At 43.0% G+C, this 27,909-nt stretch overlaps 1 protein-coding gene across 4 annotated transcripts in view; it reads left to right on the top strand.

The window, feature by feature from the left end:
- Ptprm (protein tyrosine phosphatase receptor type M) overlaps nucleotides 1-27,909 on the top strand; it is a 799,636-nt gene that overhangs the window by 641,872 nt on the left and 129,855 nt on the right. For all 4 annotated transcript variants that reach the window (XM_076917595.1, XM_076917597.1, XM_076917596.1 and 1 more), the window contains 3 exons: nucleotides 13,986-14,137; nucleotides 17,806-17,880; nucleotides 22,726-22,913. In XM_076917595.1, coding sequence (XP_076773710.1) covers nucleotides 13,986-14,137; nucleotides 17,806-17,880; nucleotides 22,726-22,913 — 415 coding nt within the window. The remainder of the gene's footprint in view (nucleotides 1-13,985; nucleotides 14,138-17,805; nucleotides 17,881-22,725; nucleotides 22,914-27,909) is intronic.

Consider the following 27,909-nt stretch of genomic DNA (forward strand, 5'->3'; position numbering starts at 1 on the left):
TGATCTTCATTGCAAGATTTATTCACATCTCTTTAATTTCCTTCAATATAGTCATAATTGCTATTTTGAAGTTCTTTTCTTACATTTCAGATAAATTGCATTTCTCAGGGCCTGTTGCAGTAGGGTTGACAGCTTCTGTAGGAGGTATATTGTCTTGCATTTGAGTTTTTGTGCTGAAATCTATTGATCTGCTGTTATCATGCTTGAAGTGTTTCTTGGTGTCAGTAACTGGTCTCTTCTTTGTTGGGTGGGTAGGCATTCACTTCTTTGGTTGCCTTTGTCCATTATGGATCTTAACCAAGTGTGGGTGTGGAGTTGCTGAGTTCCACCCTTGTATGCCCACTGAGCCGGAGTTCTTGTTAGAGACTGGTTCTGCAGGTCTGGTGGTTGTCATAAAGGACCGACATGCACTATAGCAATGGCCCTCAACCTTCCTAATGCTCAAACTCTTTAATAGAGTTTCTCATGTTTTGGTGACCCAGCCATAAAATTATTTTGTGTTTAATTCATAACTGCAATTTTGCTACTGTTATGAGTCATAATATACCTGATATGCAGGATAGATAGGTAGATAGGTAGATAGATAGAGCTAGAGATGATAAAGATATAGATATAGATGATAGAGATAGATTAGATATAGATTAGATATAGATATGTGACTCCTGTAAAAGGGTCTTTTGTCCCCCAATGGGGTCGCTGAGAACCACTGGGCTAGAAGGAAAGCCTGAAAGGGGTCATGGAAAAGAACTCTGACATTTCAATATATATATGTGTGTGTGTATATATATATATATATATATATATATATATATATATAATGAAATAATCAGATCAGAGTAATTGAAATAGTCATTACTCTAGTAATTTATTATTATTTTTGTGTTAGGAACATTAAAATCCTGTTACTTTTTGAATGTACAACTGATTATTGTCAATCATAGTTATCTCACTGTTATGTAAATATTAAAAGTTATTCCTTCTGTGCAGATGTACTCTTCTACCCATTAACCTGCCCTTCCCCACCCCCACTGTCTCTCACCCTTCCCTTCCTCAGGTAGCCACTGCCTTGCTTCTGGGATTGACTTTCTCAGCTTTCATATGTGAGTGAGAACACATGATGGTTGTCTTTCTGATGTCACTTTAATGACCGAACACGACACCCTCCAGTTGCATAGATATTGCTGAAATAATACATCTCATTATCAGTATTTCTCAACCTTTTTTGTCTCATCCCACACCTAAGAGACAAATAAAGCTGAACCCCAACACAGACAAAAACTGGAGCTTGTCTGGAAACAGAACTATTCTTCTGTGTAAATACTTGTCTGACAACTAGTCAGTAAAAACCAGCAGGCTGCTGGGTAGGGAGTGGGTATGCCTCACCATACTGTGTCTACGAGAGAGAAACTGAGTGGACTTCAGTGAGATGTAGTTGATGGTGACAGGCAGATATTTCTACCTCAGTTAAAGCCAAAATCTCTCTAGGGCAAAGGTTAGCCTGTATTTTAGTGTGTCCAGACTGAAGCACACAGTATGGTAGGCTGTGATTCCTATGAGGGTTTTAGAGATGAATGCATCACAAGTGAGTATGATGCAGCATGCCAAGAATCCTTCCAGGTATGGTGCCATAGTGGGCAACTTACCATGATGGAGTCTCAAGTGCCTTCTCTATACATAGAGTTAATGAGAGCAGCACCTTCACTAGGCTATTTAAAGAGTTAATAAGTTCCATAGCCTCTTCCGAATCCACCGTTCTTATAATAATTATTTTCATCTGTGTTTCTATTGGCTATTGTAATGCTAATCAAGTTGAAATAATTAGTTATCAGACCACTGTGGGTTTTATTCCTTAAATTTTTAACTTTGAAAACAGCATTATGTGGTACTTTGACCAGATCTATCCTTAAGGTGACAGCTCTTTATTCATTTGGGTTTATTCAGCTGGACCCAACCAAAGGCTATTTCATCCCTACTGTGAGAAAAATTAAATACTTCTTGGTTCCAGCTTCTACCCCAGCTTTTAATTAAGTCAAAGCACACACATAATTATAAAAGCCAGAACCAGAAAGCCATTTGTCCTTTTATTCTTCTGTCTGTATGTGATTTCCATCTCTGCAAATTTTGCCTCCTTGTAGTGTCTAATTGAAAGATTACTTTAAAGTGAAGAAGCCCTTCTATGAGCCGAGGTACAGTCTTCTAGGCTCTCTCTTTGTGGCAGGGTCTATATTAGAGAGGGGCTTGGTAGCTATCCCTCCCTTCATCCTGAGTGACAGTTGGACAGCAGCATTATGGAGTTCTCCCTGACTCCTTGAGCCCGCCACACCTGTAGTAAATGTCTTTGCATGCCACAGACCACCCAGCATGGTTTCAGCAAAGAAAAAGAAGAGAGGCCATGGCTGTTTCCTTCTGCATTGTCCGTAAGTGGACTACCATTTGTTCCCCAGATCTTCCTGAGGACTTTTCCCAACAAGTTCATTCTTTACTGAGTTCTCTCTATTGGTTGTGGTTGGCACCTGTCATGTGGATGATTGACACCTGTCATGTGGATGATAATATGGCAGGAAGTTTTTTCTCATTTCCTATTCCCTCATGTGCGATGATGGATTACGGCAACCATTTCCCCTCCAAGTACCTGTCTTACTCATCCTCATTCCTGTCTGAACTCTCAGAGCTATGACCATTTTTTTCTTCCTTTTAATGCCCCCCTTGACAGTACTACAATCTTTAACCAGTTTTCCTTCATTGAGACAAACCACCTACGAAATCAACATAGAAAAGGGACAGTTTGAGTTAGCCTCGGTTTCAGATGTTTACTTTAGCCCAGTGGTCAGATGGGTTCACTGTTCTGGGGCCTGCGGTGAGGCAGCACATCACAATGGGGAGAGCATCCTGGAGCAAAGCCATCCATCCTCCCGATGGTACTTGAGAGGCAGAGAGAGAGAGGAAGAGAAGAGACACCACCTTATAGTCTACTTAGAGGATGGCCTCCAGTGACCTACAAATGTTCACAAGGCTCCACTTCCTAGAGGTTTTTCTACCTTTCTGTGGTGCCATGTTACAGAGAAAGCCCTAAACACACGTTCTTTATCTTCCAGTGTTTGGGGATTTTTAGCTGTCTTTATTGAGTTTTAGCTTAATTAAACTTTCATCTGAGAATATGCACTGTATGTTTTCTTTCTTTAAAAAAAATATAAGATATGTATTATGGCCCCAGATATATTCTACACCTGTGACTAAGACCTATCAGTTTGAAAACGTTCTACTGTTGCTGTGTAAAATATTCTAACAATGTCAGTTGAATCCAGTCAATTTGTTGTGCTGCTGAGCTGAAGAAGGTCCTCAATGATTCTCTGCCTATTTGATCTGCCCACTGCTAACAAAAGGATGAAAGTCTTCAATTATCTGAATGGGTTCATCTGTTCTTCAACTATCTGAATGAGTTCATCTGTTCTTCAGCTATCTGAATGGGTTCATCCATTCTTCAATTATCTGAATGGGTTCTTCTGTTCTTCAACTATCTGAATGGGTTCATCTGCTTTTCCTCAAAGTTGGTCATCCCTTGACTTGTATATAAGCCTGGTGGTTGGAAACGTATCATGAGACTTCAAGTCTGCTTTGAGAGCAAATCTTTTGTTTTAATGTAATGCTACTCTAATCCATGGTGACATGCCTTTCTTTGAAGTGTTACATCAGATCTAATGCAGCCCATTCTGATTTTCTGTTGATCATTGTTGACTTTGTGCCTTTCTTCATCCCTTTACATTTTACTCTATCTTGATCTTTGTTTAGATAATGAACTTCCTTACAGATAATTTTAAGTTGGGTCTTGTTTTTTATCTACTTCGATAGTATCTGTCTTTTAACTTATATATATGTTCAGACTTTTGGCCTTTCCAATGATTATTGATAGATACTGGATTAAGACCTACTGTATTTTAACCATTTTGGATCTATTGCCTTGTGCTTTCTTCCTTGTTATAGTTTCTCTCCCACTCTTTCTACGTCATGTTGAACATTTTGTATTATTCCACTTTCATTTCTCAGCTTCTTTTTCCCTCAGTTGTCCTGGATACACAAGGCACTCACTGCTGACGCCAACCCACCTTCAGAGGAATTGATTCTGCATTGCAGGTGGTTTTTTGTTTGTTTGTTTGTTTGTTTGTTTGTTTTCTTTTCTTTTCTTTTCTTTTCTTTTCTTTTTGTTTTGGTTTTTGGTTTTTCAAGACAGGGTTTCTCCGTGTAGCCCTGGCTGTCCTGGAACTCACTCTGTAAACCAAGCTGGCCTCGAACTCAGAAATCTACCTGCCTCTGCCTCCCAAGTGCTGGGATTAAAGGCGTGTGCCACCACCACCCGGCTGCAGGTGTTTTTCTGATGGCAAAGTACACTTTTGTTTTCTGTCATCTCTCTCTGATCTCTCCTATCCATAAGAAGTAGCTGTCTGATACTTTGTTGTTATTTTAAACAAGCTTTGATCTGCTAGATTAATTAAAAATTCATAAAATTATTATTATCATTATTATTATTACCGCAATTATTCCTTCTCCTACATTCTTCCTTTTTTGTGGACACTGAAATGTCTGATTTATGCCATTTTCCTTCTCTGACATTTCTGTTGTGGTTTGGTCCAATGTTTATATTATGTTAATTGGGTTCCAAAAATTGCATGAGAATCCACACATAAAACACTGAGAGTCCCTGCCCCTAGCAGGGAGATAAAGGTGAGACTTTTAGAATTCCCAGGCAAGAGACAGAGGGAGGAGGAAGGAGATAGCTGCCATGCCAGGGAGGAAGAATACACCAGGAGGCCTGAGAGGTACAGAAGAGACAGCATAGCCATGTAAGAATTAGGGATCATGGCCCAGGAGGACTGCAGGTCTGGATCCAGGGCATCTAAGATGGAATATAGGTTTTAGTAAGTAATAACTCAGGAATATCAGAGGGGAGAATGTTAGCCATGAGGAGGTTTGGAAAGTGTCCCAGCCACTGAACTGTTTAAGGTACATTAAAATATAAGGCTGCATGTGTGTCTTTCATTCAGGAACCTAGAATGTTGGAGTGGGTAGTGAGCAATGTGCTGCTGCCACCATCGGGACGATTTGAGTAGAGTTATTTGGGTACTGATATACATTTCTCTTTTCATGATCATGGGGCAGGATCTGTAGGCCAATAGATATGAGGTTCTGGGTTGTAGCCCTCTTTGCTGTCTATGATGTAGATGTCTTCCAGAATCCCATAGCATATGCTAGGGTCTCCGTTTCAGAATGTTTGATTTGTCAAGAAGCCATGTTTACCATAGTTAAAGAACATGAGACAGAAGTCATGGCTAGCAGCTACAACCTGTTCTCTATAACCTGTTCTCTATAATCTCTTCTCTAAGGCAAGCACATTGCTTGCCTTAGTATATATTCCCATAAGTCAGTTTTCAGAGACCTACATGCTTTCTGAGGTATCCTCAGTGGGCACAGGGATCTTGTGGCTGACTCAAACTGCATGGCTCCTGGTGGTGGAAGAAAACCTCCACTAACAAGCACTTCCTAAGCCACCAAACTCTGAAATCAGCTGACTAAAGGCTTTTTAATGTATGGGTACACTAGCTGGCTTCTTGTCTTCTTTATAGTAGACAGGCATGATACTATATGTGAAGATGTATACATCCTGCTGCCAGGAAATTCAGAATAGGATTGAAATGCCAATCTTAGCTGAGTTCCAAAACAGGAGCAAACCTGTTTTTTAGTGTGCTTACTCACCCCTCTAAGTCCTTCTTAGACTCAGTGTAACATAGTTGAGTTGTGCTGTTCTTCTCAAAGCAAATTTATTCTCTATGGGGGACCACTTCACAAAAGAGACTGCAATTTCTATCAGGATCACCAGGGTTAACTTCAAAAGAGGCCATCTTTCTGATGCCAGAAATAGGTAGAGCTATCGCCCAGCCCTGATAATGAGGTTTGGTAGCCCAGTTGGGGACTGTGATGATCTACCATGCTTCTTTTGTTCCTGAACACTTATCCATCAGCTCTCAATCTACACACACACACACACACACACACACACACCCCACACACAGAAGAGAGAGAGAAAACACAAATATATACAGATACATACACACACTGTATATACACATACACATACTGTACGTACACATACACACAGAGAGACACACAGACACACACTGTAAACACACACAGACACACACTGTAAATACACACAGTACACATACACTGTACAGACACACACATACACATACATGTACATATATACACAATACAAACACACACACACACACACACACACATACACACTTGTTGGTTATTGAACCTAACAGCAATGTCATTGTGATCTCTATTTCAGGCATGTCAAATATTTGGCTCTAGTTCAAACTGATTCACAGACACTGTTCTTAAGAATAATGGGTATTTTTGTTTTCAGAAGATATGATGTATATTATACTCAAGGTGGTCTAGGATGGCTAGAAGTGGAGAATGTGCGAGCTCCTCTCACTTGATATAAATAGGCACCGTCAGGGACCAGTGCACAGACAGATCCAGGTAGTGGACCAAAACACCTAAGAACTTTTAATGTTTTCTGTAAGAAGAGCATGCTAGCAACAAATCCCACAACTTTCATGTGTCTGCCAAGGTTTATTTCCCCATTGCTCAAGGATAGCTTGGTAGAATAGAGGGTGTTAGGTTGGTCAAGTTGTCCTCACCGCTTTGACTATTTCACCCGCTCTGTAATCTGAGCGGTTTCTGAGGGCATCGCCCTCACTTTGTTTTTCCCATTGGGAAGCATGTTTGCCCTCTTCTTTTAGGATTACTTCTGTTTAGTTTTTTTTTCTGCTATCTGCGTATGGTAGCTGTAGATATGCCAGACTTACACTTGCTGGTGCTCCCTGGATTTCTCGGATATGAACACAGCAATCGCCTTTTTAACTTTGGGGAATGCTGAGTCATTGCTGCTTCAAATGTTTCTTCTGCTTATATCTCTCTTCCTCAACCATCACATCATGAAGACTGTGCTCTCTGAGCCCCTGTCCACATTGTAACCCCAGCTGTATGTTCATTCCAGTGTATCCCTTTACCAGTTAAATACCGTTTATTTAAATTTGCTTATTTAGTTTCACAGAGATTTTCCACACACATACTTTGGCTCCTTTGAGTTGTGAGATCCACATTTGCCCATAGTTATCCATAGCTCTAAGAGTCGATGTGTATTCTCTGCTGCTTTGGTTGTTGTTTGAAGAGAGTGATGACTTCTGACTTCTGCCTGCTGCCGGGAAAGTCTTAAGATTTTTCTCTCATTTCTTAAAAATCATTTACAGATATTGATAGGAGCTTTTCTGTCTTCTTTTAACTACTAAGGACCGTTGGGATTCATAAAGCACGGGTTTGGAAATTGGCAATTATGATATTTCAGACAAGCCATTCTCTAAGCATTATGATGAAAAATAAATTCTTTCAATAAGAGTGTAAAGAAAGTCATTTCCAGTTAAGGGGTCCCCCTCCATAAAAGATACTAAGTTCAGAAAATTTTTCTTTTGGTTTCTAAAGTTCCATTTTTAAAACCATAGATCTATAGCACAGAGTGAGAGGCAGGCAGGCAGGCAGGCAGACAGACAGACAGACAGACAGACAGCAGAGTCAGAGAATACAAACTGTCCAGTCATAAGTGAACTTCAGTTCTAAGTCTAAACTTCCTCAACTGTAGGAAGCCGCTGTTAGCAGTGGTATAATTCACCATTCCAAGATGGCGCGGGCATCTTGTCCTCCCACTCTCTCTCCACCCGCCGGTGAAGGGTCCTTAAGCTTAATGAGCTCTGCAGTAGCCCTTGTTCCTTTTGAGTACTCTGTCTCCCCAGGCTCTCTGGCCTGATCCCCAGGCCCTTTGGCCTGATGCCGGCTAACACGCCCTGGTTCTGGTATGCTAGAGTGGCCCTCTTTCTCACAACACAAATAAGTTAAAAACAAATGCAATGCAAGCAAGAGGCTAGCTAGTGGAGCGGCAGCGGTGAGTTTAAATCCGCTTGCCACAAACGCTTCCACCCCAGGCATATCTTCCAGAGGTGTACCTCGATCCTGTAGTCTTTTAACCCGCCCCAAAACTTGGGGGCCTCCACATCGCCTTGAAACTCTCGGGTTTCGGCTCCAGTTGTTCCGCGCGCCTCTCGTGTCCCCTTCGCCCGCGAAAAAGGACACGGAGGCAGTGATCAGGTATTACTACAAACGAGGCTTTACTCCTTGTAACAGCAGAAGCGGAAAGACCGTGGAAGGGCCAAAGACAGGAAGAGGCACAGCTTAAATACACCCTAGAGTGACGTATTCACTTCTGATTGGCTGTTCACTCATCACCCAATATTACGCCTCGGGATTGGCCAGTGACTTTGGCGGGCTTTTGCCTTTTTGCACCTGCGCAGTTAATTGTTTACTAGTGGGAGGACAAGATGCCCGCGCCATCTTGGAATGGCGAATTATACCACCGCTAACAGCGGCTTCCTACACTCAACCATTTCTGAGTGTTGACAGGAACTTTTATGCCACATGTAATAATAATAAATAAAAGAGGCTCACATCAGTCTGTCTTCCATCACTAGGAATGACCTGCTACACGTGATAGTGGTTGATTCCATTCATAAACATCTTGAATGCCACTGATGTCATGCAATGCACTGTGCGTCTTCTTCTGACTTGCTGACTTTTCAGCACAGTGTATACATTTCAGGTATTCACGCTTGAAAGCCATAAGGTAATGTCCAAGGCAACGTGTACTGTTAGGAGTCAGAGAGTTCTGGGTTCTGGCTCAGTTCTACCACCTGAATGAGTATCTCTCCTGAAATCCCATTGTCTCATCTGCAAAGTAAAAATTAAAAATATGTCTTCCATGGTTGCCAAGATCAAAGGAGACAATATAGGCAGGGTGCTGACATGTTCTGGCCGTATGGGAAACGTTAGCCCCAACTCCTTTCCATTCTAACAAAGTGCTATGACTACTTATGGAGGGCACTAGTGGGAACCAATGTGCTTTATTTGAGCCAAGCAGTTTTTATTTTAAATTTTAAAGTATTTGCTGTACTGGCTAGTTTTATGTCAACTCAATACAAGCTAGTTATCTGAAAAGAGGGAACCTCAACTGGGAACACACCTCCACAAGACAAGACAGGCTACCGGCAAGCCCATAGAGCAGTTTCTGAATTAGTGATTAATGGGAGATGGGTCAGCCCACTGTGGGTGGTGCCACTCCTGGACTGTGGTTCTGGGCTCCATAAGAAAACAGGCTGACTGTGAGTTAAGGGCCTATAGCAAATTCATGGCTCTGAGTTTATTGTTCTGGTGTTTTCTATATTTTAGTTAGAAATAGCCGAGAGGAGTTAACAGACAACAGTCCAGATTGCCTTACATGGATAGTTGGTTTTCAAAATGTCAGAAGTCCACAGAATTGTTGTTACAAACATCTCTGTATTAATGTTCATTTTGATTAGAAACCTGTCTGTTCCTGACAGCTTCCTGTCTTAGATTCTAAGAAGAAATTGAGCATCTTTGGAGTTATTCCAGTTGTGGTTAGACAGCCACTAGGCAAGAATTGCCTCTTTCCATCTACAGACAAATCACTGTCCAGAAAAGGACACACTTACGGAATAGTCGACTGATTATATCTGCCAAGACAGAGTAATCAGCCCTTAATAATTCTGCATCACTAGGTCTGTCAGATGATCCTGGGCCAGAAGGCTGAAGATCAGATGCTCCAACGTTTTGTTAGTATAGGGACTATCCAGGTATTCAGTGGTCTCTATAATTTGGCTAAGTTTTAGAAGCTATGCTTTGTGCTTCCCATAATTTCAGTTAACTCAGTAATTCTGGATTTCTGACAGGGTTGAAGACTTATAGTCTTATAGCCAATCCCAGCTATTTACTTTGAGAGAAAAGATTTGAAAGGATGGTTTTCAGCTGACATTCATTCTAAAGCCAAGAAAAAAAGCAAGGTTCAGAACTAAGTCTTTTAGTTAGGAGGGATGACAGTGGTTCTGGTTAGTCAACAAAATGATGGACTGGGTATTAGGTCTATCTTGTACCTTACTGACACAAATTGGTATAGTTATGCTCTAATTGTATTTTAAGAGAAAAGTTTTCTTTTAACAGGAAGGGTGATATGTAGGAGAAGCTAAGGAGGGAAGAGTAAGGAGAGGAAGAGGAGGAGTAAGGAGAGGAGGAGGAGAAAAGGAGAGGAAGAGCTAGGTGACAAGCAGGGGAACATGGAGGTGGATGTCTGCGTGTCTCCGACAGTCAAAGATAGTTGATATATCTAGGTTGGGTATTGGTTACACTTCTGATTGTGTGGTCATCTTGTTATCAAGCATTACCAAACTTATAAAGCCTTTGATTAACATTAAAAATATAGTATAAAAGCAAAAAGAAAAGAAAAGAAAAAAGAAAACAGGCTGATCAAAGCCATGGAGAGCAAGCCAATTTGGGCTTCATGGTTTCTGCCTCATTTCCTGCCTCCAGGTTCCTGCCCTGTTTGAGTCCCTGTCCTGACCTCCTTCAATGATGAACAGAGATGTGGAAGTGTAAGCCAAATAAACAGTTTCCTCCCCAACTTGCTTTTGGTCATGGTGTTTGATTGAAGTGATAAAAACCAGAACTAAGACATTTGCCAACATTTAAACCCTTGTTGACATAAAATCTGCCTCTCTGACTTCTGAAACTTGCAGTGACTGGGCTTCCTTCAGGCATCTACTGATGGACCCAAGCCATATTCCCCTCTTTGTCTCTAGTCCTCGCTGACCATATTTTCTGTTCCTGGCTTCCTTCCCTTCTATGTACTGCCTGGCACATGATGTTTGCGTTCGGCATCAAAAACACAAGATAAAGCATAGGATCACTGAAGGGAGGCTTGCTGGGGACACTGAGAGCTCATTGGTTTTTGAAGACGGTTCATGAGTACAGAGTACTTATCCAACAGATACTAGCATCAAATTGTGAGTTTCTGATTAAGGGGTTCTTCCATACTTAAAGATTAGTAATAACGTGTTTAGCGTGGTACTCTGTTATCAATTCGTACAAATAAAGAACTAGAAGGGAAAGTGTCAAGTCTAGTGCCAGCCTGGCCTTTGTTAGGTTGCACACCCCATGTCTGCCACAGTCCTCCACCCCACCAGCAGCAGTGAACGAGGTTCCCATGACCTCTCGTTTGCAGTCTTTTTAGAGACATTCAAACAAGCAAAAGTACAGGGGAGTCTGGAAAGGTGACTGTGCCAGTCTGTGTAGATTGAACTAAAGGGAGATGTTGAAGCATTTATCCACATAAATAATCCCAAAGGAAGTCAAAGACATTCACACCCAAAATGAGTGCTTTGTCTGAATTCTGCAGTTAAAGTTTCTCAGTCATCCACTTCCATGTTCCAGGGGACACCTGCCCTAAGAATGTTCTCTAGGAACTGTTGTTTTGGGGAGAGCAGCGATAAGGTGGTCTCTGGCCAGAGCACCCAATAACAAGAGGCAGGCCTAATGCTGAGTACCTGATGATTGACAGGAGGCAGGCTTAATGCTGAGCACCTGATGATTGACAGCAGGCAGGCCTAATGCTGAGCACCTGATGATTGACAGGAGGCAGGCCTAATGCTGAGCACCTGATGATTGACAGGAGGCAGGCCTAATGCGGAATACCTGATGATTGACAGGAGGCAGGCCTAATGCGGAATACCTGATGATTGACAGCAGGCAGGCCTAATGCTGAGCACCTGATGATTGACAGCAGGCAGGCCTAATGCAGAGTGCCTGATGATTGACAGGAGGCAGGTCTAATGCTGAGCACCTGATGATTGACAGCAGGCAGGCCTAATGCAGAGTGCCTGATGATTGACAGGAGGCAGGCCTAATGCTGAGCACCTAATGATTGACAGCAGGCAGGCCTAATGCAAAGTGCCTGATGATTGACAGCAGGCAGACCTATAGCTGGCTCCCACACAGCAGGTCCAGCTGGGAAGAGGCTTGAGTCAATGTCTGCACATAGAAAGAGAGTGTGCCGGTGCCCAGAGAGGTCACCGTGGCTGACTCCTCACCCCTCTCATCACTTCTCCCTTCCTGAGACACTGTATATGATTTTCATTCATCTTTCTCAAATAAATGTCTTTTGTTCCACCAACTTTCAGCAATTAAAAGGGCAAGTTAATCTCAGAGCTGTTCTTCCTTCAAAGTATAGAATTAAAAGATGATTATAACTACAGGCAAGAAAGCATTTGGATTATGCGTCACTTAGAAATGATAATAAAGAGTACCCATATGGCCTCCTGTTCCAGCACACTCTCTTGCATCAGCAATCACCTGCCATAGGTGTGGTTGTATTTATGTTGCTTATTTTCAATTCTGCCATGTCCTAGGTCATTCAGCATCATAATGATTTACTGGAAATAGCTACCATTTTTCATTTTAAATGCTGATGGGTGCTTACACGGCATTTGAATACTTTTTCTTTTTTCTTTTCAAAAGTGTTTTATATATTTTTAAAAATATATTGAAACAGAATTACATCAGTTCCCCCTTCCTCCCATCAGTCACTCTTTGTCCCCCCTCTCATCAAGTTGCTAGCATCTTTCCCTTTGATGATGATGATTATATGTATGTGTATGTGCAAATACATAAATGCAACCTGCTGTGTTCATTTTCATTGTACACATTTCATTGTACAGCATAGTCAGCCTTGACTATGCTGTGTATAGGGTTTCAAGGCTCACTATGCTGTGTTTATGCTGTGTTTATGTGTTTATGGTTCAAGGCTGACCAAGCTCTGTTTATAGTTTCAACATTGACCATGCTGTGTATATGGTTCAAGGATGACCATGCTACACATTAGACAAGGGACTCATCCCTGAGAGAGGCTGATTCTCCTTCTAGCAGTCATTGGTTGCCTGTAGTTCTTTGGGTGGGAACCCAGGAAAATTACCTGCTTCCATGTGAGCATGCCTATGAGATGTCATTGTTCTAGTCTTGTTGATGAGTGATTTCTAGGAGAGACTGTGCCACAGAAGGATGGGGTTGACAATACTATGGATTTTCTGGCATCTTTTCACTATATCACTTTTTCTAAAGTATTTTGGATTCCATCTTTGTCTGTCTTGGGTACATAATCTCTGCTGAGAAGATCTTCAGACACGTGTTTTATCTGCTTCCTTATATCATTTTCCATTGGGGTTTTCAGGATTTTTGTATAAGTAGCCATCACTTTCAACAAGTGTCTTGTGGTTTGTGAGTAAGATGTGGAGGTCTGGGTTTCTGCATTTTCTCCTGCTGAGGGAAGGGATGTGGACAGGTTATCCCTGCTGGAAGTTAGGTTGGCTATGGTCAACATCATTTCAACACATAAGAATTGCAGGTTAGTGGGGGTGGAACCATGTCACAAATGAGAACCTGTAGTCCAATTTTGCCTGACAAATACTTATTAGAATCTTCTCTTTATAATCCCAGCACTTGGGAGGCAGAGACAGGTGGATTTCTGAGTTCGAGGCCAGCCTGGTCTACAGAGTGAGTTCCAGGACAGCCAGGGCTACGAAGAGAAACCCTGTCTCGGAAAAAAAAAAAAAAAAAAAAAATTCTTCTCTTTGACATAGTGTCTCAGACGGTTATTTAGTAAGAAGCTAATGACTCTAGGAGCTTATCAGTTGACAGATGGTGACAGAATCGTCTAAGGATCATTGGTTATTTGGGTTTAGATTGTTGTACAGAAAGCACTCTCTGGTGTTTTCAGCTTGTTGTTGTTGTTGCTGCTGCTGCTGCTGCTGCTGTTGTCATTGTTGTTGTTGCTGCTGCTGCTATTGCAGAAGCAGTGGATGTTTCCACTCTCTGTGTGCAGCCTGTCAGGGTGCCTCACCTACATAAGGCTCATAAATCATTGCAAGAATGAATGAAGTTGCCCCTAAACACCAGTGAATACGTGTGCCATGACTCTGTCTGCCATCCCCATGCATGTCTACATAACTGAACTCTCTGTCCCCAAGGAAACTGGCCAAGAAGAGGAAGGAGACGATGAGCAGCACGCGGCAGGAGATGACGGTGATGGTGAATTCTATGGACAAGAGCTATGCCGAGCAAGGCACGAACTGCGATGAAGCCTTCTCCTTCATGGACACACACAACCTTAACGGGAGATGTAAGTGCCCACACCACAATGATTTTACTTAAAGACCAGGTTCTGGTAGTTGTATGGGATTCAAACCCCAAATCCTCTCACACAGATCTACTTTCTCCAGCCTCTAGGCCTATGTTTGGAGAAGGTGTTTTTCTAAATGTGCAAGAACCTAACTTAGTGAGCCCAGGGATCCATAGGAAATGTCTTTCAGTTCTGAGAGCAGTGACACAAAGGCTCCCCTCTGGCTGAGCACGCACCTGCTCTCCCCTCACCCCTTTGGTTGCTTAGATCCCATTTGTAAGCCAGCCAGGTGTGGAATTGCACCAGGGAAGTCTGTTGTGAAACAGGTCATTAAATGGCACTAACAAGTTAATTGTTTGTTTGTTCAGCCGACAGGCTCTGTCTTTATTATAGGGCAATTAGTGGCAATTAATAAATTAAGATGCACTTCAGTGTGTCTCAGGCTTCCCATCAGGTGGGCTAACTAATGCCTACCTGTGCCCACCTGTGATCCCTATGCAGGCAGTGTTTCTGGAGATCAACAGTTCAATTGTTTATCTGAGGTACAAAAGGAACATATTTTTCCATCTTTGATTATGTGACCAGTAACCAGAGTTAGATTCCACAGCTGGGCTGGATGTTGTAGTTCCTGGCACACACTCATCAATTCCAAGAGCAGGGTTTCTTTGTGAGAAATCCATCTGTACAGACCACGGCTGGTCCCTCCCGTATGATCAGGATGTCATCAGTGTGAGGTAGAACAGTATAAATATGAACAAAGCAATGCACAGAAAGGCTGGCAGAGCTCTGACTGCAAGGAGCATGGAGAGGAGTCTAGGGCATCACTGGTAGCCATGGACAGTGTGTGCTGGCCACCTGACCAAGCCTTTTGGCCAGAGGATACTGGGCTGCCAGCCTTTCTTCTCTTGGGATTGTGGTCTGCTCAGCTGTGTCTGCTGAGGAGCCTTGCATGCCTGTGATGTTCACTTAGCTTTCACAGACTGCTTCTTTTGATTATAGTGGCTACCACTGCCCCACCCTTTCTCCCACTATTCACGTGAGCTCCCTGCACACCCAGCCTGCCAGACTTACTTGAAGCAGGCACTGCTCTGACATAGTAGGAAGGCAGCACTCTTGGGTTCTCGGCCCCCATCTTCCACCCTCCTATGTTATTCAGGGTAAGGTACAGAAACTGGCATGTCATCGTAATAAACTCTTTCACATCTTTCTGCTTTTCTGTAGCAAAAGTGACTTGGGTTTTTTTTTTTTTTCGTTAAAAATAAAAGATTAATTACATTTGAAAAATCCGTACTTGCTGATATAGCTCCAAACTGAAGTATCCCGCCTTTGACTCTGTGAATCAGATGGTGTGGGCAGGGCCGGGGGGGGGGGGGGGACCTTAAGTACATACAGAACTGGAATTTATGTAGTAGCAGCTGTTCTCTAAGCATATATAAGGGACCACACAGGATGGGGGGTGGGGCACAGCTCAGAGGGAGAACACTTATCCAGCATGTTTGAAACATATGTAAAACATATGAGAAAACCCCAGAAGACAAAAAGGTATGGAGAGGGAAGGAAGAGACTACTCAGAGAGGTCCTCACTTTCATTTCACTGTCAGATTCTCAGGAATACATTTTCTTGAAATGACCCACTCGAAGGCCAGGAGCCGAAACTCATAGCTACGGGGTGTTTCACATTTGAACCCCAGAGGGAACATCACTGCTGGGTAGGAAGTCCAACTGGGCAGCACCTGCAAGACCACTGAGGAGCATAGGCTTGCCAGTGCAGCCTCTGACTGACCTACTGCTTGGAGTTCTTTGACCCTCCTCTCAATGAACACAGCAGAAGAACTTGTTCCCTCCTGCTGTGTTAGCCACGAAAAGTCTCTTACAGTTTCACTGACTGGGATCCCCAGTGGTAAACATTTTCACAATGCTCTATTGATTCCCTCTCAATTAAAGCTACTAGGGAACCAATCTCCAGGAGAGTTTACAAAGATGCTTGGGCTATACACACACACACACACACACACACACACACACTCGAACGGATGCATACCATGCAAATATACATACCTGCAAGTTCTTACTCAGAAAGTTCTAGAAGCTGTGTGGTGAGCCACTATTTAAAATGAGATAGTAAGAAAAACAAGGCTGGAGAATTGAAAAGTAAGGCAAAATTTATTTATGGGAGCAGGTGTAATCTGTCTGCCAAAGCAAATATTAGTTATGCCTTCCACTTCACTATACCATAAGAGGGGAAATACAGAATATGGGAAAGGAGAATGGGCTCAGTATGAATACTTAAAAACAAATGTTTGGCACAAAGGTGGATTTGAATACTCAAAGACAAATGTATTTTAACACAAAGGTAAAAATAAACATAGTTATTTTGAATCTGCCTCACACATGTTTACCAAGCACATAAAAATGGCCACAGGCAATAAAGTGGCCTTGTGCTCTCCGCCTCAGCAGTTTATAAGTATACGATTTCTTTAGTTCTTCTTTCTATCGACTGCTGTTTTCCTGGCAACTTACCAAAGTCATGCATAAATGTGACCCTTATCTGTTTTAGGGAAACAACCAGGTAACTAACAGACAACCTGGCTTCTGGTCCTCCCTCTGTCCCTGGCATATCTGCCCTTTGAAGATATGACCATGAGTAAAGGCACTTCCCTTTCCTACAGAGATTGCTTCTGACAACCAAAATACCTTAACACAGCATGAAAATAATTGCAACCTGAGGAATCGCAAGGATCCATAGCACTGCCATGGATAGGGTGAAACGATGGTGTGTGCATCTCTGTGGGAACTCAGCATCACATAAATCACTAAGTACTCAGAAGAACCGTAGCCATGGGCGATGATGTTGAACTACCTTGAGCAGACATCAGTCCTTATGCTTTAGTGGAGTGAAAGTGTCTTATATTATTACCATTTGGGGATGTAGAGGAGAGTTAACATACTACCTACAAAATTAGAAATACCCATTTTCGATGGAATCAGTTAATCAGAGGGTTTGGCATTTCCTCTTAACGATAGAGACAAAGAGACAACATGGTAGTCATGTGTTCTTCAGAGAAATAATCCAAAGAAATGTATTACTAATTATTATTATTATCATCATCATTATCATTAAAAAACTAAAAGGGCAACATGGAAAAATAATTTCATTTTCAGTTTAGCACAGATCAGCTTTACTTTTATGAGCCAGGTTTCAGCAACCCAAATTTTCAAAATATGAAAAAGAAGAGGATTTTTAGCAAAGCACTGAAATACTTCCATTCCCTTTGTTCATCAGCAGCCCCGCACTGATGTGTTCCCACTTTTGTACTCATAAACTCCAGCTCAGAGCAGAAGCACAATCACAAAGTCCAAGGCAAAACATCCAGAGGAAATGAACTCTTGGATTCCCACATTCAATGTGGCTGCTGTTTGTAGGTGTTTTTCACTATAGGATAAGAAGAGTCTTTGTCTGATCAAAAGGGTTTGTCCACCAAAAAGGATGAGTGACTACCCAGAAACTAAGAATGGTGGCATTTGCCACATGGACTTCAGCGAATCCTAGAAACTTCTCCGCATGAGCTGTTTACCTTCACACAGACCGGCTGCCGTGATTCTAGAATGTCCTAGATTCCAAACTCAACTTACCTATGGTCTCTGAACCTGCCTTTCTCTCTCCACAGCTGTGTCTTCACCGTCATCCTTTACAATGAAAACAAACACGCTGAGCACATCGGTACCGAATTCCTATTACCCAGGTAATGTGCGCCCTCTGCCACCGCGCATCCTCTCGCCACCTTCGACAGTACTTGGGCTTTTTTGCTTGATGTGAAGCCTCGGCTTCCGGTGGTTTCCTGGGGAAATCGGGGACCATTCATCAGTCATTTACTGTTCTTTCTCTTTTTACTCTCTCTGCACTGCCCTGCTTACGATGTATGACAGATCCATTTGTGCCAACTGCAATCTTAGGTGAGAATAATTCCCTTTCCCAAAGTTTATTTCAGGAGTGACTGAGAAAAATCAGCCTCCCCCCTCCCTCTCCCGCTATAGGAGACTGGAGCTTGTACTGTGCATGATATGGTTAGAAGTGGGCCATGGGGCGGAGTGGGATAGGGGCACGGGGCGGGCAATAAGTCTTCCTCTGAGGTCTCCACTGGTAGGAAGGGTTTGCTGCATGTGGGGGGTAGGGTGATACCAGAGAGCTCCAGTGAGCAATCCCAGCTCCAGGGCTCTCCCTTTCTGTGTTCAGAATTTAATGTCAGCTCTGATCCCAGGGGGAGACAAACAACACGTCACCACTGAGCTGTGTACTTCCCAGAGCTGAATCCTGTCCAATGTGACAGTCGTAAAAGTGGAAATGGCTGCTCGTTATTTTCACTTATCTCTCTAAGCACTAAAAACGCCAGTTTCAAAAATAGCATTTTCCTAATGATGCCCCCCCCCCCCCACGTCATACAGTGCAGTGATCACAGTGGGGTCTAGACCCCCTGCCCGTCCACCCAGGGCAACCCCTAGCCACGCTGTCTATCACACAGTGGAATCTTAACGGAACTGATGTTCTGAACGTCGGAATGGCAGGAGGGCGTTTTAGCATCATGTACTTTGTTATATGTCAGATGTCACAAAAATGATCTAAAATGTTAGCCCAATGGGGCAGAATGCATTTAAAGTATGAAATATTCCCAGCAGGGGGTTACAGGAAAAAAAGGTCCCGCTTGTACAGTGTAAGAGGGGTGAGGAGACATGGCATTACCTGGCTGTGATAAGCAGACAAAGCATGGGCTGCTGTGGCGTTTGAGACGCATATGTAACCCGAGCGTTTCCCGGCTGTGTTCTCTTTCTACCACTAACCTTCCGGGAAAGGAGCACAACAAACGCGGCTTCCAGGTATATAACAGTTCACTATAGCCAGAGCTTCATCCTCAGCTTCAATTTCTTCTTGACTCTCTTCACCAGGCCTCAATACCCCGCACCAAGACTCCCCACTGTGCTTCTCAGTTCTCAAAGTTGTTCTGATTTCCAAGGAGAGGGTGACTTTGGTCTTAAGAATGGAGTTTTGGGGGGTGGCTTGAACAAGTTGGTTGCCTAAGGGGGAAAAAACAAGCTAAGTTGGACTATGGAGCAGAATATTTGAAGTGGTTATTCTGAAGCCTGGTGCAACCCCCATGTGGGTTTTGGCACCAACTACAAAGGGGGTGCTTGGTTTTTAACCCTTCTCACAGGTGAGGGACACAGGCTCATTTAATGCATACTGACATTGCGATCTCCATGCAAAACCATCTGTGAAGTCACTGGGTGAGTGAAGATCAGCACCTGAGGTGGCATTCACATTCCAGATTCCCCTGTGGCTCTCATCCTGGAGGAACCATAGAAAGGCTGAGTCGAGCATTGTCAGAGGGAAGAAAGCATTCAGATTTCACAGCAGGGTGAAGATAAGCTTATTAAACAAATATCATTTCTCCAAAGCCACTGCCTTGTTATTAGGAACATTAATGACATCTTTTGAAGTCAATTAGGCTTCCCTTTCTGAGAAAGCATGACTCAAACAGACAATTCAAGTTTCAAAACTGGTGTGAAAGAAATAAGTCTACCATATGCACAGATCACTATTTTCTGATAAAATCTGTATGGTAGAAAAACAGTAGAATAAGTGGTGGGACTCGGAAACCGTGGTAGAACCCCAGGATCTGGTTATCTCTGGAAACCACAGGAGGAGGAGCTGTGTGTCTACCTTGGTCTTTTGCAAGGATAGGAGCAGTCACAATTTATGTTGAGACAAGAAGGGCTATTCTGTTGGGAAACAGGGTTCAGCACAAATTATATCTCTACTATGTTAATGTTTCATTTTCACTTGCAGAGACCCAATTCTCATGGAGAATTTAAGTCTATTTTATCTCATTTGCTTGCAAAAACAAATGAATGGATGGAATGGATGGATGGATGGAGAGTCTGTTAGTTGGCAGACTATAAATGACTGAGCCTTGAGCCTCCTCCGTCTCAAAAAACACAGCATCCATTCAAAATCAGTATTTTCAACTAATTCATTAATGAATACAGAGTTAACTTTTAATTCTTAGAAAATCATCAGAACTAAGATGTTCAGAAACCTTCCTGATTCTTTCATCTAAGACATTATTTTTAATTGTAGAAAATTGTTGATGGATAACTTTTTAATATAGGAAACGGATGGCATGGGGCACTGTTTATCCGTAATAAATCATTTCAGCAGTCAGAGAAAACTGATTAATTGCTCATTTCAGTAGAGTCAGGAATTTCTAGCAGGAGAGGTGACCCAGTTTCCCAATAGACATGGCACAAAAGTTGCCGTGGACACGTCTGAGACAGAGAACAGCTCTGTCTTTCTGGGGGGACATGGTGGTGTGGAGATGTCTGAAAAGATGTCCCATTCTAGAGATGAGGCTGAGGCAATGGAGAAACACAGGCAACATTGGCAGCATCTGTGGCTCTGAGGCCTTAAGACTCTAAAGACACCCAGACCTGGGAGCAGAGCATCACCAGATTCATGGTATATCCACTTGAAGAAGCCTGGGTCCTTTAGGTGGTGTTTCCACTCAGCCACAATGAAAGATGAATTAATTGTACTCACTACTCAAAATGTAAAAATAGAGAACGAGAGAGGCACAGAGGGGAAAGTAATTAATGTTCCATTTCTTTTTAGTATTTATATAGAGAAGAGCTTTTCTACCAGAGGAACTAAGAGCCCCATGGATTGAGTACCTCAGCAGGGACCCTGTGTCCTAGCTGATAACTCAGCAGTTGCCAACAAGCAGATGTGAAATGCAAATTCCCAGGGGGTTACTGGTGACTATTATGACGGGAATGAACATAGACCTTGCTAAATGTCAAAGCAAATCCAAATGAAAAGCAAAAACGAATCATGAAATCAGCTTCTCACCCTTTCTTTATTTTGTTTCTTTTTGTGTCTTTAGCCGCCTTGTAGTAACTGGGGTGCCATTTCTGCCACAGCGACATAGCTCCACCCCTGTGTACCACCCTCCATACCATGCATCCCCAGGGGCTTTGCAATGCATACAGAGCAGGGTTGCAGGACAGGCACTAAGTTCCTTAGGACCAAGCATTTAAGTAGAACAATGACAACAACAACAATAACAAAACTCACTAAGAACAACTCTAACTGAAATCCCTGTATAATATGTAATCCCAAACTCCCAAACATTCTCATCTTTTCTCACATAGATTTATTTTTTTTTTTTTGTAAGTACATGTCAAATTGATTTGCTCTCTCCTTTTCAGTGACTCTCTTAGCACTGTGATTTCATAAAAGCCTGCCTACTTCATGAAACCAGGAGAGGGATTCAGCATTTTAAGGAGTTAATCCAAAAAAAAAAAAAAAAAAAAAAAAAAAAAAAAAAAAATTTAATTGAATAGCCTCGAGTGAACACGTCTGACTCAAACATTTTTTAGTAGATAACACTGCTGCAATTCATTAATCTAATTTACTAGTCATGACCCATTAAAATAGAGCCTATTTAGGCTCCTTTGACCAAATTTCAACATTTTCTAGTACAATTTGATTGGCTTTGCTCAAGGAATTTAAAAGACAAATGTGTTGCATACAAATAGCCTTTATTTAGTTATTTCTTGGTTTATAGGGGACAAAAAGCAATTTTATACTGTTTTTCACCTCCTTTTTGTTATTGGGTGCTTAAATGAGAGACCTCCACCCTAATGCAACGGCAGAGTTGAGGCTCTGCCCTCTGACCACCTCTCAAGAGAGAGAGTTTAACTGGAAGGCTAAAACACAAAGTAGAACTGCCTGTAGTTATCCACACAGACTATTGCTTACATCCTGTCTCCTTTTTCTCCTCCTCTTCTCTCCTGATATGTATCTGCTTTAAAGTGCCAATCAATGGTAAGTTCCCCAACTGGCCCCTTGGAGAAGCTGCGGAGGGAGTGCGGGAGTGTGCGTCTTCCTCATAGACTTGACAGAGCCAGTGTGCTGCCCTGTGCTGGCCTGCATGTTTGCTGTCCTAGACCATCCTATGTGTGATGTGTTGGCCCGCAGTGTTTTGTTAAGTTTTCTGATCCCAGAGCATGCAAAGTAACTCATCAAAACGTCACTCCCAAACCAGGTTCCCTCTCCCTCTCGTTTTTTTTTCTCTCTCTTTTGATTTCCTGAACTAAGTGCCCATTCCACCGCTAGCTTTCTTTGCCAAACCATTTTGTGCACTTTTCTTTTGCTCACTGAACATTTGTAGAGTTTGTTTATTTCATCATGCAAATGAGTTAGGTAACATTTGGAAGTTTACAAGCCTGGTTTCGCACCAGGTCTTGATAAAGTTTCAGGTTGAAACTTTGGCCGATTTTACCACGGAAATGCTGGAAGGAGCATTTGTTGATGAGCTTTGCGGAAGCAATATCTCGTTTGGACTGCTTTGTAAGAGCAAAGCCTTATTTCTAGCATATTACCAATCCCACCTAAACCTACAAACGTGTAACTTTTGTTTTCTGGCTAAACCATCCTAAAGTGGAGGGATGTCAGCAGCCAGCTTGTTATCGACCTGTGGTCCTGACTCAGCCCTCTGGTTCACCCTCCTTTTCTCCCTTGTCTTCCTTTCCAGATGAGACCCACACTATGGCCAGTGATACCAGCAGCCTAGCACAGCCCCATACTTACAAGAAGCGAGAGGCCACCGACGTTCCTTATCAGACTGGGCAGCTTCACCCTGCTATCCGTGTGGCGGACCTCCTCCAACACATCACTCAGATGAAGTGTGCTGAGGGCTACGGCTTCAAGGAGGAGTATGAGGTGAGCCTGGGCCAGCAGCTGGCCACCAGCATATTAAAGAAGCTGCATGGATCCTAAGAGATGCCAGACAAATGGGCAGATGGCATGAGACTTAGACCAAGTTCATGTGTGTTCGGTGGGAAAAAAAAGTTTCACATTTTACTTCCTTGTGCAGAAACATACACTGGCAGCAGGCTATCTTTTTCCTCCTCTTCCTCCTCTTCCTCCTCCTCTTCCTCTTCCTCCTCCTCTTCTTCCTCCTCTTCCTCTTCCTCCTCCTCTTCCTCTTCCTCCTCCTCTTCCTCTTCCTCCTCCCACCCTACCAGTGTCAAGTGTGTGCATTTCATGGCGTGCTCCTTAAATCCAATGGAGAGTGGTTGGCTATTCCCACAATCTTGGATCTAGAAGTAGAGTAGTACAATCATCAGTTACCTCTGTGTATCAAGCAATGCTTCTGTATCCCACTTTACTTTGGACCTCAGCTTGGTGTTAGGCTGAGCTCTCAGACCAGCGTGATTCTGAAAGATCCACTACAAACAGCACCAACAGTGGCTGAACCACAACCTGTGGCCCGGAGCAGACACAGTCATGCTGTGCCCAGCCACACACTTACTACCTGCCGTTGTGGCAGTAATCTGAGATCAGAAAATGGCAAAACTGTGGGGATCAATCCTAGCTATGCCCCTCTAGAAAACATTTACAGATGAAGTTCTGTATTTCAGCAGCCCTGAGATTCTTAGATTCACCCTTACCAGCCCAATGTATAATTCAGTGAAATTGACAGCCTTTGCATATTGCCTCTTGTACTTTTTAAAGGGTAGCTTAGGAATTAATAGGATTAAGAGTAAGACTTCCAAAAGCATTAATATCTCATGAAAGGCAAAATTAGGTTATTGAGAAAACATAAGCCTAATGAATAGAGATGCTGTCTTAGCTCTATCCAATATTCTGCATACAGATATTGCTCAGATGTTTATTAAAGATGTTAATGTCAAAGAGATTAGTTATAGGCTCAAATAACAATTCATAAAACAGCTGAGTCCAATTTTTCATGGACTATTTAAAAATACCTACCTTGTGACTACTGTAACAAACTATGGGCAATGCATATCTGAACGTAATGCAAAATTTACTTCCCACTCAAATCTCCTGAGGATTGTTGATCTGCAGGTGCAAACTAGGGTATCTTTTATACTCATCTTGAACATTCTCTGATTGGCAGCTCATTAGGATTTGTTATATGTTAAAATAAAATGCTATCTGTTAATGAATTTCAAAAAAAAAAAAAACTTCCTCTTTCGTTCAACCCATCCAGTGTTCAGGGAAATGGTTTAAAAGCAAATACTCTTGAAACTGGGATAGTGGTCCTGGGTTCTATAAGGAAGCAGGCTGAGCAAGCAATGAGGAGCAATCCAGTAAGCAGCACCCCTCCATAGCCTCTGCATCTGACCCTGCCTGCAGGTTCCTGCCCTGCTGGAGTTCCTGGCCTGACTCCTTTCGATGATGAACTGTGATATGGAAGCATAAGCCAAATAAACCCTTTTTTCCCAAGTTGCCTTAGTCATGGGGCTTGTCACAGCAGTAGAGACCCTGACTAAGACAGCTGGATTTAGAACTGTTACAGGATTTACCCCTCTCTCTCTTGCCTTGAGCAATATGCTTCCTACATCTTGAGTAAGTTGTCTAGCCTCTATGACCCTCAGTTTTTCTTCATCCATAAAATGAAGTTAGTACAATATCAGCCTGTTGAGGTTATACGAAGATTTAAGTCATGTACTATATCATAAGGACTAAGATTTTTATCTAGAATACAGCAATCTTTCGTGTGTTTGTGAATAAACATTCAAGATGATAGTGAACTTAAGACAAAATGCTCTATTAACAAGTTTAATGTGATGAGTTGCCCACTACCACAGACACACAAGGGAACACTTCAATGCCTACCCACTGTAAGATCACAGTGTGATAAAGGAACTAGGTCAGAACTGCTATGCATCTACTAACAACTTACATGACCCCATAAATGTTCAGGGTACTATGAAGGACTTGGGTACATCTGAGCCAAACTGGGACAAAAGTGATTCTTCTCTACAGCAGGAGTGGGACTTGTCACAATAAGCTGAAAGAGGGCACATTCCATGTAAACACAAAACAAGAGAGTATCCGTGCTCTGGAGAAGACCCATGCCTGAGTCACCATAGGTGTTAAAGATGTGAGGGTCATGATCACTAAGGAGTTTAAGGTGTCATGCATGAGAAGTATGTATGTGCTGGTGGTCTACGAGCAGTGACCCCAGGAAGTAGGCATGCTCCTCCTTGTGCTGATGGAGTTATCTCATAGAAGACTTCAGGAAGTAGGCATGCTCCTCCTTGTGTGGATGGAGAACTATCTCATAGAAGCAGCATTTTGGTCTTAAAACTTATTTCTCAGAGACACACAAAAGAAAATGAGAAAAAGGAGGAATGTATTTGTGGAGAAAGTACTCCAAATGTTCTGGAACATTTAGCCTCCAAACCCACTGGAGGAGAGAAGGCCTTCCATACTGAAGCGTTTCCAGGGAAAAGGGATAGAGATGACTACTCAGCTGTTTCCCCAACTCAGTGCACACAGCCATTTGTTCTTTCTGCTTTTCTCCAACCCACAAGGAAAACCCCAGCCACACACTTTGTTTAAGATCCCTTGGAATAGTGGCTTTCTTCTGCTTCTCTGCTCTCTGTGTTTTTCAAGTCAGCAATGCCTGGGAATTGCCCTAAACTCAGAAAGCCTTCATTAGCAAACAAGTAGCCAAACAGAAGTGTGTCCAAACAAGGAAACATGCTGTGGAGAGGAGGCAGAGCCATTCTCAGTGCAGGTTCTGTATTTGATTTTGTTCTAACAAGATAGTCATATGGCACAGCTCACCAGGGAGACATGATAATTTGATTCAAAAGAAACCCCACTCGGATCACAATGAAGACGCATGCTCACTTGAACGGAAGATGGCATATTGTCAGCAGCAAGTGGCTCAGAGCTTCGGTGAAGACTGGAAAGGGCAGGTTTGTTTATATTGCCAGGAGAAATGGCCAGGTTCATTCTTCAGAAAAGTAATGCCAATCTGAACAGACCACCTCCCCCCTCCACCCCAGTCGACAAATCTGTAGGATCCCAAGAAATGGGGAAAGGCTACAACTGCACTCCAGAGAGTCGGAGAGGGCATTGCGGGGCTCAGCTACCCAGCCATGAAGACTGGATGGCCCCTTGTAACCTGAAATTGCAAGGGAGATGTGCCATGATTCTGGAGCACTGCCTTGATCACATGGTCTCTATGCTAGGCAAGGGTGTGCTTGGTCACCCACTTCCCTTCTTGACCCAACACTGAAAGCAGGAAAGTGCTCAGTACTGGGGACAAAGTAGCCATGGCCCTGTGTAGTTAGCCTGTGGCATGCTCTCACACATCCCCAAGGACTCTGTTCACAGAGGTTTGTAACTAGTTCAGGGTCCCTTTGAGGAGCCAAGCAGGATGACAGTGACCTTCAGTAGCCAAGCACCACACTGATCTCAGAGAATGCGCATTGCTCAATCTGTACAGTTGAGATAAAGAAATAGCCTTTCCAGATGGGTCACCCCGAGACACACAGCCCTAGTTCCTTTCTCTCTGAGGAAAGGAAGTTCATTTTCCTGTAGTAGAGCCCAAACTTACGAGAAGCAGAAGTAACTCTTTGCACACTATTCCTCAAAATACCGTGTTAATACATCCCACTGTATTTAGAAAAATACTGCCTCTCCTACTTACTTTCCTCATGTGTGTCTCCAGGGCACAAACGCTGGTGGTTAATTTTGTAACTTAACATGGAGATTGTTCCTTCAGTCAGTTTAAAGCAAGGGATAGAAGACAGTCTGTTACACTCCACAGCAAACAAGTGTTCCTAAAGAACTCGGAGATTCTTCAGATGTGCCATCCCCTAGGTGTTCCATTTTAAATATTTGAGTTATCTCTCTTCCCCCTTCTATCTTTCCCCTATTTTCAAGTCAAATGGCTGGATCTGTTAAACAGAAGTACAATATTTTACATGTTAGCCTTGCAGCATAAGAAAGAATTATCACCTAAATCTCTTCCCCACCCTGTAAACATGCCTGGTTTTTCTTTGCTTGCCTCCCTGCTTAGAAAAGCCAATAGACCACCACTTGAGAACCCCTGCTCTCTGCAGAGATCGAGCCCTAATTTCTTATCCTCAGATGTCTCAAGCTGGGGGAACATGAACCCTGGATCCTTAGAAGGCCTAGCATCAAACACCTGGCCCAGGCCCCTTGAGGTTGCACAGTGGCTCCTCTGTTGGGTTTTGCAGAGGCAGAAGCAGGTGGAAGACAGAGCATTGTGTGTAGCTAAGCAGCTGGAACCCCTTCACATGACTGCATCACTTGGAGCTGGAGCACCTCCCTTCCTCTCCTCTCCCCTCTTCTCTCCCCTCTTCTCCCCTCTCTTCTCCCCTCTCTTCTCCCCTTCCCTCCCCCTCCCCCTCCCCTCCACCCTTCTTTCCCCTTTTCTCCCCCTACCATCCCCTCCACCTCCCCTCCCTCCCCTTCCTCTCCTCCCTCTCCTCCCTCCCCTCCCTCTCCTCCAGCCCACACACTTCTCACAGGTGCCTTTCAGTTTTGATTTCAGCACCAGCTGAGTCCATCAATTGCTACAATCAGCACAGGTTATTTTCTGTCCCACAGGATACTAAACACACAAAACAAAATCACCGAAAGCTCAAGTGGGGGAGGGGGAGGGGCTCTGGAAGGCCCCTAGGTACTCTAGGAACAGAAACAGCTGCGCCTCCAGTGGAAGAAGCAGCCAAGTGATTTTGACATGTTCTTTTCTTTAATGACTGTGTTGACAGTGAGCCAGGTCCATAAGGAAATGATAAGGAAAATTTCTCTCTGAATGTTTGAGATTGCCTCAAGCTCTTTGGGCAAGTGAGTTGTATGTGTATGTTTCTAGATACATTCTTATTGAATTTTTAAAAAAGTGTACGTTTTTTTCATGTTAGGTGCC

Source organism: Arvicanthis niloticus, chromosome 21 (genome assembly GCF_011762505.2).
Source record: "Arvicanthis niloticus isolate mArvNil1 chromosome 21, mArvNil1.pat.X, whole genome shotgun sequence".
In the NCBI taxonomy this organism is placed as follows: Eukaryota; Metazoa; Chordata; class Mammalia; order Rodentia; family Muridae; genus Arvicanthis; species Arvicanthis niloticus.